The sequence below is a fragment of the Neoarius graeffei genome, chromosome 3 (genome assembly GCF_027579695.1).
Source record: "Neoarius graeffei isolate fNeoGra1 chromosome 3, fNeoGra1.pri, whole genome shotgun sequence".
Classification (NCBI taxonomy): domain Eukaryota; kingdom Metazoa; phylum Chordata; class Actinopteri; order Siluriformes; family Ariidae; genus Neoarius; species Neoarius graeffei.
In genome coordinates this window covers 25,165,648-25,178,322 of record NC_083571.1, presented here as the reverse complement: position 1 = coordinate 25,178,322, position 12,675 = coordinate 25,165,648, and the positions used below count along the sequence as shown (strand labels likewise).

Here is a 12,675-nt window from a genome sequence, read left to right as displayed (position 1 = left end):
ACAGCCATTTATTTATAATGCGCATGAACTGGAAAGATGAACACAAACACGTACAGCACTGTCGAGAAGCTAAGCAAAACGTCTTCACACAAACTGAACACAGAGTGCTTCATACCAGATTTTTGTGCATTCACTTATTGACAATATTTTTGGCCAAAAATCACTCACCAGGACCGTAAATTTGCCGCTCAATAACTCGGTCCTCAAAGGTTCTTCGTTTGGATTAATATTGTAGATACCTTCCTTTATCCTAGTATTCTGAAAAGACAAATATCACACACACACACAAATGCATCCAAGCTGATCAGAGCTAGAGGCAGTGTGCTGTCCTGCTGCATCTTTATTTTAAAAAATGATCTAAATCTTTTTTTTTTTTTTTAAATGCTGTCAGATTTGTAGTGTACAATCCATTATAGTCCATTTATGCTCAAGAACAACTGTAAATAAAGTCTGGAACAATTATACACACGTTGCAGTGTTTTCCTTCTTGGAATTTTTAATATCCAATTTTAGAACAGCTGGCAGTTTATCATTTGGCCTAAAATAAACTGCGGGATTAAATTACTCAGAGCTGCCAGAGCTTTGTCCTGAACATCACAATTCATAGAATTCATGCTTAGTTAGTGTTACTAGCCGAACGTCAGCCATTTTAGGAAGCGTTCCAGCCTGCAGAATGCAGTGAAAGGAAAATATTCTTCATCACATTTCCATATTCTGTTGTCTCAGCATCCAAGGGACTCGACCTATTACCCACGATGCACCAAGAAAGCCTATCCCCATGAAGGCCATTGATTCCCTCCCCATCACAGCCGTACACACAGAGTCTGATTGGGGGGGGTTCCACCAAATGATTTGCACAAACAAATCTCCTGGGAATTCTGTGAATTACCCGCGGAGGCAGAACCACAGGGAGCAGCCACTGCTGGCAGGAAGTGGCGCGCAGTCGTTGATTCCGCGTTACTGGGTGCGAGTGTTCCGTGGGTCGAGATTCCCAGTTCCCAATCAAGTAACTTCAGAACACGTTGAATAAATATAGATCTAATACTTGTAATAGATCTTTATTTTATGGCACGTATCTATTATTTCATGGCATTACGTGCAAGTAGATTTGGTTGCACTTTGGGGTCGAGGTTTAGAATGAGTAAGTCATGTATTGAGATAAATACCTCAGAGTTTTTTTTTTTAATCATACAAGCATGATAAACATATTGACAGAAACTTTATACTTTACAATTTCCTATGTGCCCACTGCTAAATAATATGGTTTTTAAATTACCTACATTAGATGAAACATAAAACTTGTCAACTTACTCGGTCACACCGGAGTGTGCACTTCCGCATTCATAAAAGATTATTCACATGCCCTGTGTCCGAAATCACTCCCTACTCACTATATAGTAAGGACGCCATTTTGTAGTGCTGTCTGAAATGACAGTGAGGATTATTACGCCCTATATAGTGCACTCACGGGGAGTAGGGAGTAATGAACGAGTGAGCAATTTCGGACACAGGGATGGTAACGGCATGATGATCACTTTTACTCTTTCAGTTTTGATTGGTTTCTCTTTCGCGGTGGGAACACCTAGTCTGGTTAACACCAGACCATATCACAAGTGAAATATGGTCTGGAATCCGCCTATTGAATTTCTCGTAGGGGAGGTGTGGTTTACGATTGTCAACGGCTGTTTATTGGACGTTGCGAATGTCTATCATTTGGCGTATACGTAGCCCATGGCCAATCATGGCAGTTGTACCCGGTGGCGTAGTCAGAGCGACGAAGAAAGACTGTAACGCCAAACGCTGTTCTTTTTTTAAAACAAACTTTCGCTCTAAACTATTCAGAACAGTGTCTAAAGCTTGATTGAAAGTTTGGTTCGTATCGCTCGCTGCCATGTTAAATGTGATCCGTAAACAGTCCCAAATAAACTACAAGCTTCCGTTTGTCAAGTAGTACACGTCACCGTCTTTCCACCCCTCCCCACTCTCTGATTGGCTCCCTAACTCAGGCGAGCCTTTAGACCATAGTTTCCATGCTGTCTTTTCAGATCGGAATGATTGTGCAAAGCAGCATGGGATTTCCCAGGCTAGGGAACGCCCACCGTAAACAGGATAAAATCTGTCTGACATCCTATTAGGGATATATTTGGGCTATTTGGAGGTAAAACTTGTTGCGAGATGGCACGCGGATTTTATGTGCTTCGGATGATTCATTTTATGATTCAGGACAGCAATTCGGTTCAATCTTGAAAACTGCGACACTGATGATGAATGGTGCCTTTTTTTTTAAACTTTGACTTGATCCAGCCAAAGATCAGCTCGAGTTAAGTGTAAATACTTCTTCGATTTCTTAAGAGCAGATCGGCTGATAATGCGTTATCTTAGACTGGCGTTTCCAGCACAGGGTCAGTGACCAGTCCACTGCAGCCCAGACAATATCGGACAAACCAACGACTGTGCGTCACTACCGGTGTCGGAACAGCCCATGAAGGAGGTAACACGTCGCTGACCATGCCTGACTGACTTAAAACTCGCGTGTGCTTAACAAGAGCTTATGACAAACGTTACATGATGGAACCATTGGTATCATACGTGATCTTTTGAAATAGCTAGTAATAAAAATTCACTACAGGTGCCTTTTAACTCTGAAACAAGTAAGTAAACAGCCGTGTCTCTACGTTTCATAAATACATTCAGTCGGTAAACAGGAAGTCGATGTGCGACAGACCTGAAAACGGTATACACGGTATAGAACCCCAAGCTGAAGTTTGGTACCAAGTGGCTATGATTTGTGGTTGCTGAGAAAAAGGGTGTTTCGGACAAACAGAAATACGGAGAAACGGACGGACGGACAGAGATAAACCAGTAATCCCCCCCGGAGTGGGGGGTATTATAATAATAACGGGCCTGATAGTAGGCATGAAACTACTCCGATAGATCGGCACGAGAGCGACGTTAAGCAGTGTGTTCATATTTTATAACTTTATATTTCATTATACCACAGTGCTCCTGGATTCTCAACTCTGATGATTAATTATTTGATGAATTTTCTAGAACAGCAGCTCGGACGGAGAGTGACACCAGCTACTCGGTTGAGAAGGCATTTACGTCATCTGGAAAACAGAAATCAAACCAAACCATCGACATGACAACACTGAACTATCACAGTGTGGCTTACATAGGGAAGTTGTGAAAAGGCAGCGACGCTGGTTTATTACCCCAGGAAAGAGCAATGAACATTTAAAAAGCTACATTTGTACTTTATATATTAAGGCTAACTCGTATTACACTACCATTAGGGATGCGACTCCACCTGTAAAACGTGTAGACTGATACATTACCTTGTAAGCCTGGAAGAGGTCTATGGCTCTGGAGACATCGAACTTTCGTGCCATGAGAAACTTGATGGCAGTGATCTGAGTGACGAGGGTGGCGTTCTGCGACTGTTCCCTACATCTTAATTCAGCCAGGAACTCCTCCACCGCCTAACACACACACACAACATATTCAACTGTGTTTAGATGACATGCTGTGATGCCATTCATGACCAAGAGTGTTACTGTGCTGTGAACAAGACAGCGAGAGGTTCCAGCTGCCAAAAACTACTACATTTTTACCATGCCATGAAAACAACAAATTTAATATACATAGCATGAATTGCTGAAGCAGCACAGTTTCTCGCTTGTAAAACCTTGTGCATTTTAAATATCACAGACAGTTTCATTTCTAAAATTTACGTACGTCATCAAATGCTTAGATTAACTAAATGAGACTATGATGCTATTCTGTACTTTTTTTGACGGGACTGCTCACTTGTTTTCAACTAGATGTCTCAAGACTTGATTCGCTCAACCCTAACCAGGCAAATTCTTCCAAAAAAAAGAGGCAATATAAACAAACAACCACTGGCAAAATAAATACCGGATTCATTTTGCTTGCTGTGTGTGTGCATGAAGTGAACTGTTCTCTATAGGAGTCGTCAACTCCAAAGCTTTTGGGCTGACTCAGTTGGACTTTTTTTTTTTTTTTATGGCGTATTCACACCTACGTTGTTTGGTCCGGACCAAACGAACCAAATTTCCCTTGGTCCGGACTTTTTGGGTTGGTCTGAATACAAACCACCGAACTCTGGTCCGGACCAAACAAGCGGACCGAAACCGAGCTGCAAGGTCGGACTCGGTCCGGACCAAAGGAACCCTGGTGCGAATCTTCTGGAGGTGTGAAAGCAGACCGGACCTAATCCGACAGTTTTGCTTTTTTGTACCTCGGGAGCTTCCGTCGTTTGTCGAGCATTATGGGAAACAGAGTCTTGACACTCCACCGCAAAGTGCAAACACTTTCGGTTGTCAAGGGAACCTTACAACAGTCGTTCAGTCATTCAGACAAGTGGGAGGCTAGACTACAGAGTACAAAAAATGAGTAGGGGGCAAACGTGGGCCGAGGAAGAAACGCGTACCCTTGTGGATATATGGGCAGATGTCCACGTATCTGAGCTTTTGGAGAGAACACACAAAAATGCCGACGTGTTTGCTGTATTCAGTGAGAAAATGAAGGAGAAGGGGTTCACGCGCTCCCCAGAACAATGTCGGCTAAAAGTGAAGAAACTCCGTCAGACCTACATTAAAATCAGGGACATTCTTTCAAAAAGTGGCGGTACTAGCGACGCAAAAAAGAAATTCATCTATTGCGTGAAGAGCCAGAACTGTTACAACATGATGTGCGCTCATCAGCGCTATCCTCCGTAGCCACCTTGCCCTTTGTTGTCGTCGTTGATAAATTACTTGTACAACAGCATAGTAATCGCACAATTGTGAAAACAGTAAAAACTGGAAAAAACATATAGCTTTGATGACTTTAAAAAGAATAACAGCACGGAAAGCCTCCATGACTACTTTTGAACTTAACGCTTTGTGCGCGTGTCGTCTCTGACCAATAGCTGAACGACCTCAGGGCGCGTGGCTTTGTTGACAGATTTTGGTCCGCTTACTAAAATGTACAGTGTGAAAGCGAACCGCACCAAAATGAAAAAATAAAAAAAACATTTGGTTCGGACCAAAGCAAGTGAACTATCGAACTATCCTGGTCTGAATACAACTCCCTGGGATCAGTAAATCGACTCTCTTCAGGATGTGAGCCGGATGAAGACTTGATGTTTATATAAATTATATGACGGTGATCCAAACGAAATTTTTTTTTTCCATTTCACATTGTTTATTGCAAATAGGTGTCACAAAAGTATAATTTTTCTATTGTCATCTCCAGTGTTTAACGTGTCCGGATTCCTCTAGAAAAAAAAATCCATTCAATTCTAGTTTGCCACAATTCAAAGGTGACATATTATCCCCATTTTCCACAAGTTGACTCAATACCTTGACGTCTTAATGAAACGTCCGACATAGAGCTGTGCAATATATCGTATTTTTATCACGATATCGATATTGGTGTCAAACGATATAAAAATTCATAATATCGATATGAAACGATTTTTTGTCATTTGTCGAAAGGGACGTGCACAATATTTCTACAATGGCAATAAAACAACAATAACATTGACGTGACAGTAAGGTAAAACGAACCCTTCTGTCCCCTAAGGCACACCGTAGCCTTGCATACGTCATCCATTCTACTCCCGCGATATCTCCGCAACAGTAAAAAATCAGTTCTTCTGTTTTCATACGTGTCGGGTGATTTGATATATTGATTTCTTAATATGTTGTTTGATTTGCTTGCTAATAGTTATAATAATACAATTAACATATATTTACGTCATATTTTTGGATGTGGGACTGGGTAATGTAAAAATGGCATCTACGGAAGAAAACAAGCACAACAATATTAGCACATATCCAGCTTGCTAGCTGTGTTAGATGTGTTAAACCGTGTGGATTTAAGTGGAATAATTGCGAGTCGTCCTGTGGTCAAGGCAGCGTTTTAAGGTAAGGCAATTTGGTTATTAATGTTGCCCGCCGCGGCATGTTTACTTGGGTTCATTTGATTTTGACTTGTGCATCTGCAGCTAGCATCATGCTTTGAAGTAGGTTCTGCTAAGCACGGGTTTATTGCGCGATGTAGACGGACTCAGATGTAATTACATTGTTTTTAAAATTCCGTGCACTTAAAACGGTGTCCCCCTGCTAATCATGTAGCCCTAATCATGTGTTGCTTTTACTTTTCTTAATGGCGAGTGAAATATCTCTGCAAATGGTATTTCAATGCTGACATGCCAAAAAGATAGCGGAGTCCACATTTGGAAGATGAAGGAAGAGAAGCCTATTTTCATGTATGTTAATTCTTAAGGACTTGTCTCTATATTGTGCGTGTTTAATGTTGGTGTCTTAACAACACACAAGCTTACGTTGTAGTGTGTGTGTGTGTGAGAGAGAGAGATTTTATCCTTGGCTGGCTACGAGCCAGTGTGGACGTTACGCAGTAATCACTGGTAATACCAGCGCTGGCTCCATCCTCTGTGATCGGAAATGTTGAGTGAGGAGAACGTGAGCCTTGTGCAGGCGATAGGACCTATGCAAAGTACGCGCTTGCACAGTAAATAGTTTAAGTAAAAGGCGTTTCAGGGTACAACGGGAAGGGTTGACAGGTAGCCTATGAGGCCTGTACTATAAAAATGTGGCCCGGTGCCTCAGGTGTTGATGATCAGGGCTTTAAAAAAAGGTGTATAAATATCGTTTTAAAAATCGCCATATCGATATTTACTGAAAAAATCGTGATATTGATTTTTTCCAATATCGAGCAGCCCTAGTCCGACATGCTTTGGTTGAAATACCACAAGGATAAAGCACCAGATTTCCCTTCTTACCCTAAACAGCGCTGTTCAAAACGGCTGATTTGAAGAACCTCTATTTTCTGCAAGCCAATCAGGTCGCACTTTCCTTATGAATATTCATTCACAAAGGCAGTGCTCAAGCCATGAGTGGAGATATTTAGATGAGGGGGCGGGATCATTCTAACGAGCTCCACCGAATCTGAACGGCTTGCTGAAGGACGTGTTTACTGAAATAGGCAGCACAAATGAAACTAACTGGGTTGTCAGAGTTTGTGTGTTGGAAGGACTGAGAGTGTCAAATGAACGTGCACAAGCACTGAAAAAGTGAGTATTTCATAATATGTCCCCGTTATGCTAAATTAAACATCAATAAAGTTCACAGACTAATCATTCATTTGAGATCATGTTCTTTTTTAACTGAAGTTGTCTCACAAAGTACCAAATTTCTGGCCAAAGGATCACAAGAAATTTAGAAACAGCTAAAAACCCAGATAAGTTAGGAAAAATTTACATGTTTTAAACAGAGACACGACACTTCTTCTGGTTCTCAGATCAAATCAGCGTTTTAGTCGAGTCACTAAACCTCGAGTCCAGTCTCGAGTCCCCAGTGTTCAAGTCCGAGTCAAGTACAAGTCATTAAAGAAAATTTCGAGTTGAGGCCGAGAACAAGACTCCAGCCGCGCCGTTTGACGGTGCCTGTTTTAGCGCCGTTAACATTAGTTTGTTCCTAAACATGACGTATGAACAGGTGAATGTGCTTCTCTTTGTCAGGGAGTGCGACGTATTCTGTCAGAGATGGTTGGGAGACAGATGTAAGTGTGTGTTTATTAATACAAGCGAAGACAGGTAAACAACCCAGAATGGCAGGCAAAATTGTGAAACAGTGAAACGGGCAACAGGTCGAGCGAGGCACAAACAGGCCATCGTAGATTTGGCAGAATTAAAGACGAGAAACAGGAAATCAGGGATCAGGAAACCAAACAAGGAAATAAGGCTCGGTAATGTGTCAGCAACGCAACTCAATACTTCGCAAAGTGAGTGTGTTTTCACAGTTTTTATATCAGCGCACTGATTGCGCCTTAATCCTGTGCAGGTGCGAGTCATTTACGGCATGCGCGAGAGTCCACTTGGCGTGCCCGAGAGTCTATCTAATGCGCACGCAGGTGTGACACACTTGCACGAAATTAGTACAAAAATTAATGTAGATATAAATATCTTTGGCCAAATTATTATGGCACGTTAAAAATCTAAGTCCGAATGCAGTTAACGCACAAGCCTGGATCAAATGATGCTAAACTGAAAGATGACTCGGAGGAGTTTGTGGATTAAAATCTGATCACAATAACAACACTCATGTCATGGTATTCTGACTAAAACACAGTGGCAGATTAATTTGCTTTTTCTTTCACAACATCTCATTAGGAGAACTTGGGAATTACTTGTACTATTACTGCTAAAGATGCACGTCACGCTTCATACTTTCATTCTGCATATAGTTAAGTTCGAACCTAATGCATTTCACAGCGGCGTTTATCCTCCTCAACGCTGTACCGACACTCAGCCGAGGTGTGAGCCGTGACCTGATAGTAGAACGGTTTGTACTAGGTGGATTAATAACCGTACACAGATGATGGATGATCCGATGCGAATCCTGAATGCGCGGATATGTGGAAACACTGACCAAAGTGAGCAAAATCAAGTCCGGCGTATAAAGGCCAATTTATGCTGACAACGCAGTCCTCGCAGACAGCGTCGCAGATGGTGTCTGCGTAGCCCCCCCCACCTTCGCAGACACTCTGCGCGCACCTCCCAAAAATTGTGACCACCGCAAAAGCCTCGCAGACAAGAGAGCTCTGATCGGTCCACTCTACATCCGCTGTACACGCACTTCTGCTTCCCTACTTTCCCGGTTTGGTTTGTTTTCACTACCGCCATTTTTAAAAACACGAGCGAAGATCAAGCAGCACAAAGAGCGGTTGATCGAGGAAGTACGTACATCTATACGACTCCAGTTCTAGTCATTATAAGTAACCGGAGGATAAACACTCCACTAACCACACCCACCAACTACTCCTAGTGATTTCGCGACTTCGCGCCCCCTTGCATTGTGGCGGTGAATAACATCACGCACGCCTATTACTCCCCGCTCAACGATAAATTACAACTGTCTGCGAAAGCCTTGTCGCAAGAGCATGCAGAGGCCCTAACTCGCAGCTACGTCAAAAGAAATGAAAGACGCTGGTCAGACTTGAATATTTTATGTGCAGTGCAAGAACAGCATACACCAACACATCTCCCAGCCACTGATAGTGCAAACATGATCATATATGTGTAACTAGCTCACCATATGTCATTAAGCGAGCACACCATAAGACTAGGCAGCACACTGGAGCTTTTACTTGCAAATGAGTCTGCCATTTGTCCACCACTGGGGAATATGTCAAATCTAATCAGATAGTGATTCACCATTTCTAGTCAGGATCCTGTCTGTACATCCTTAATTCAGCTTTCCTGACTGTGCCTGTCTACAGTCACAGAAACGTATGCCATGAATATCGTGATGTATCGTACAACCGAGTATCAGCACAGGAAACATTATTATATAGAATCAAATAAATAACAGCCAATTTACAGTCAAACAGCACTGAGCAGTGTAATTACACTTGACCTTAATGGCAAATGGTCTATGCAGCGTTATAGCTGGTTTATAAGCTGTACAGACTCCGAGTAAATTATAATTTATCAAATAAATGAACACTGCGAATCATTTGCAGGAATGTCCATGACTAACAAGCACACTCTCTCCATCCCTGTCTCAGGCCCAATCCTAAATAACCTCCTGTTCAATCTGTAGTGTGCTAGATAAACCGTTCTGAGCCTTTCTGTCCAGCCCTACACAGTAAACCTAGACAGGGAGCACACAGGCATTTGTGATTCAGCCTTCTAACAGAACGTGCTAAGCTAGTCCAGAGTGTCAAAAACGTTTATTTGTGGTACAATTTGCGTATTAATTAGAGGAGGACTGTATGTGTAGGGCAAGTATTATTTAACAGCTTAACTATCTCATATAAGCACACTATTCCCGGGAGTTAGCCTTCTATACCATGGTAGCTGCCGAACACGGGTAGCTAGGCTAGGCTAGGCTAGGCTAGCGGCTATAAAACGGCAGCTGGGCCGCGTCTCTCACTACAAACTATGGACCCTGTGAAGGAAACTGTTATCCTTCACACTCCTCAGCTACAGTGCAACTTAAAAACCGTAACCTCAGAACACGACGGGTGCAATAAAGCGTGCACGAAAAAAAAATAATACTAAACGTGAAGGTGTCTTACCACCTCTTCTTGGGTTGTCAGGGCTTCCGCCATCTTGAAGCCTGAGCAACGTTTACGGGCGCGCCCTCGAGTACCGTGAACGCGCCGCCCTCGAGTGCCTTCAAGTGAACGCGCCGCTCATTCCCGAGAATAGGAGCGCGCGCGCGCGCATGAGGGCACGAAAGTTCATCCAGTCCAAAAAGAAGAGGGAGAAAAAAAAAAACCTTCCAAATACAACAAGGAGCTAAACTAAACACTGTTTCAGCGCCGGAGCATCTCATCTCATTATCTCTAGCCGCTTTATCCTGTTCTACAGGGTCGCTGGAGCCTATCCCAGCTGACTATGGGCGAAAGGCGGGGTACACCCTGGACAAGTCGCCAGGTCATCACAGGGCTGACACATAGACACAGACAACCATTCACACCTACGGTCAATTTAGAGTCACCAGTTAACCTAACCTGCATGTCTTTGGACTGTGGGGGAAACCGGAGCACCCGGAGGAAACCCACGCAGACACGGGGAGAACATGCAAACTCCACACAGAAAGGCCCTCGTCGGCCACAGGGCTCGAACCCGGACCTTCTTGTTGTGAGGCGACAGCGCTAACCACTACACCACCGTGCCGCCCGCCGGAGCATCTCATTCTCATCTCATCTCATTATCTCGAGCTGCTTTATCCTTCTACAGGGTCGCAGGCAAGCTGGAGCCTATCCCAGCCGACTACGGGCGAAAGGCGGGGTACACCCTGGACAAGTCGCCAGGTCATCACAGGGCTGACACATAGACACAGACAACCATTCACACCTATGGTCAATTTAGAGTCACCAGTTAACCTAACCTGCATGTCTTTGGACTGTGGGGGAAACCGGAGCACCCGGAGGAAACCCACGCGGACACGGGGAGAACATGCAAACTCCACACAGAAAGGCCCTCGCCGGCCACGGGGCTCGAACCCAGACCTTCTTGCTGTGAGGCGACAGCGCTAACCACTACACCACCGTGCCGCCTGCTGGAGCATCTCTTTATAAAATATTACTAACTTTTAAATCTTCTTCTTCTTTTGGCTGCTCCCAATTAGGGGTCGCCACAGCGGATCTATCGTCTCCATTGCTCCTTGTCTTCCGCATCCTTCTCTACCACACCTGCCACTTTCATGTCCTCTCTCACCACATCCATGTATCTCCTCTTTGGCCTTCCTCGTTTTCGTTTGCCTGGCAGCTCCATCCTCAACATTCTCCTTCCAACATGCTCTGCATCTCTTCTCAGGATGTGCTCATTCCATCTCAGTCTCATCTCTCTTAGCTTAATTCCCAAGCTCTCCACATGTGCTGTCCCTCTGATGCGCTCGTTCCTTATCCTGTCCATCGCAAACCTTAACATCCTCAACTCCGCCACCTCCAACTTTGCCTCCTGTCTCTTCGTTAAGGGTACGGTCTCCAATCCGTACATCACAGCTGGTCTCACTACGGTCTTATACATCTTACCTTTCACTTTTGCTGGGACTTTCCTATCACAAATGACTCCCGAAATCCTTCAACTGCTCCACCCTGCCTGCACTCTCTTTCTCACCTCACTATCACAGCCTCCATTTTCAGAATCAGAATCAGAAATCAGAATCAGAAACACTTTTATTGCCAGGTATGTGGATACACACGAGGAATTTGACTCCGGTTCACTTAGCTCTCATAGTACAAAACAGATAAAAAGCATATACACAAAACAAACAAACAAGTAAACAACAAGAACAAAAATAGGTGCATAGTGCAAAGTAATCCAGGAAAGTCAAGTATGGAATAGTTAGATAAATATAAAGTATACAGTGTGCACAGAATGACGGTATAAGTGTTCAGATATTTTACAAGTGATATTACTGATATATGAATCTGGATTTTAGCTGTTCATCACAGAAAGGATTTTCCCTTTTGGTGCAATATGGTCCATAGTGCAAAGATGAAATAGTAAATATAAATAAGTATAAATATAATATAAGTAACAGTGAGCACAGAATGACAGTATGAGTGTTCAGATATTTTGCAAGTGATATTACTGATATATGAATCTGAATTTTAGCTGTTCATCACAGAGACAGCCTGAGGGAAGAAACTGTTCTTGTGCCTGGTTGTTTTTGCATACAGAGATCTATATCGCCTCCCTGAGGGGAGAAGATTAAACAGATTGTGACCAGGGTGTGATGGGTCCGCAGAGATGTTACCTGCCCGTTTCCTGACCCTGGACAGGTATAGGTCTTGGATGGAGGGCAGGTTGACACCAATAATTTTCTCTGCAGACCTTATTGTCCGTTGCAGTCTGTTCTTCTCCTGTTTGGTGACCGATCCAAACCAAACAGTGATGGAAGAGCAAAGAACAGACTGAATGATGGCAGAGTAGAATTGTGTCAGCAGCTCCTTAGGCAGGTTGAGCTTCCTGAGCTGGTGCAGAAAGTACAACCTCTGCTGAGCCTTTTTGATGATAGAGACTGTGTTTGTCTCCCACTTCAAGTCCTGAGAGATTGTGGAACCCAGAAACCTGAAGCTTTCACCGGCAGTCACAGTGTTGTTGGTGATGGTGATGGGCAGCAGAGTGGG

The 12,675-nt window shown here is 43.5% G+C and overlaps 1 protein-coding gene across 3 annotated transcripts in view; it reads right to left on the bottom strand.

Annotated features, from left to right (window-relative positions):
• Window positions 1-10,151, bottom strand: part of ptpn9b (protein tyrosine phosphatase non-receptor type 9b) — a 31,630-nt gene extending 21,479 nt beyond the window's left edge. Inside the window, exons 1-3 of one of the 3 annotated variants that reach the window (XM_060916545.1) lie at window positions 10,111-10,151; window positions 3,339-3,482; window positions 169-258 (exon numbers count right to left, since the gene is read on the bottom strand). In XM_060916545.1, the coding sequence (XP_060772528.1) occupies window positions 169-258; window positions 3,339-3,482; window positions 10,111-10,143 (267 nt within the window). In that variant the 5' untranslated portion in view covers window positions 10,144-10,151. Of the gene's footprint in view, window positions 1-168; window positions 259-3,338; window positions 3,483-10,110 lie in introns of those variants that run through there. The other 2 variants (XM_060916546.1, XM_060916547.1) reach the window with 2 other exon arrangements.
• Between the last annotated feature and the right edge of the window lie 2,524 nt (window positions 10,152-12,675).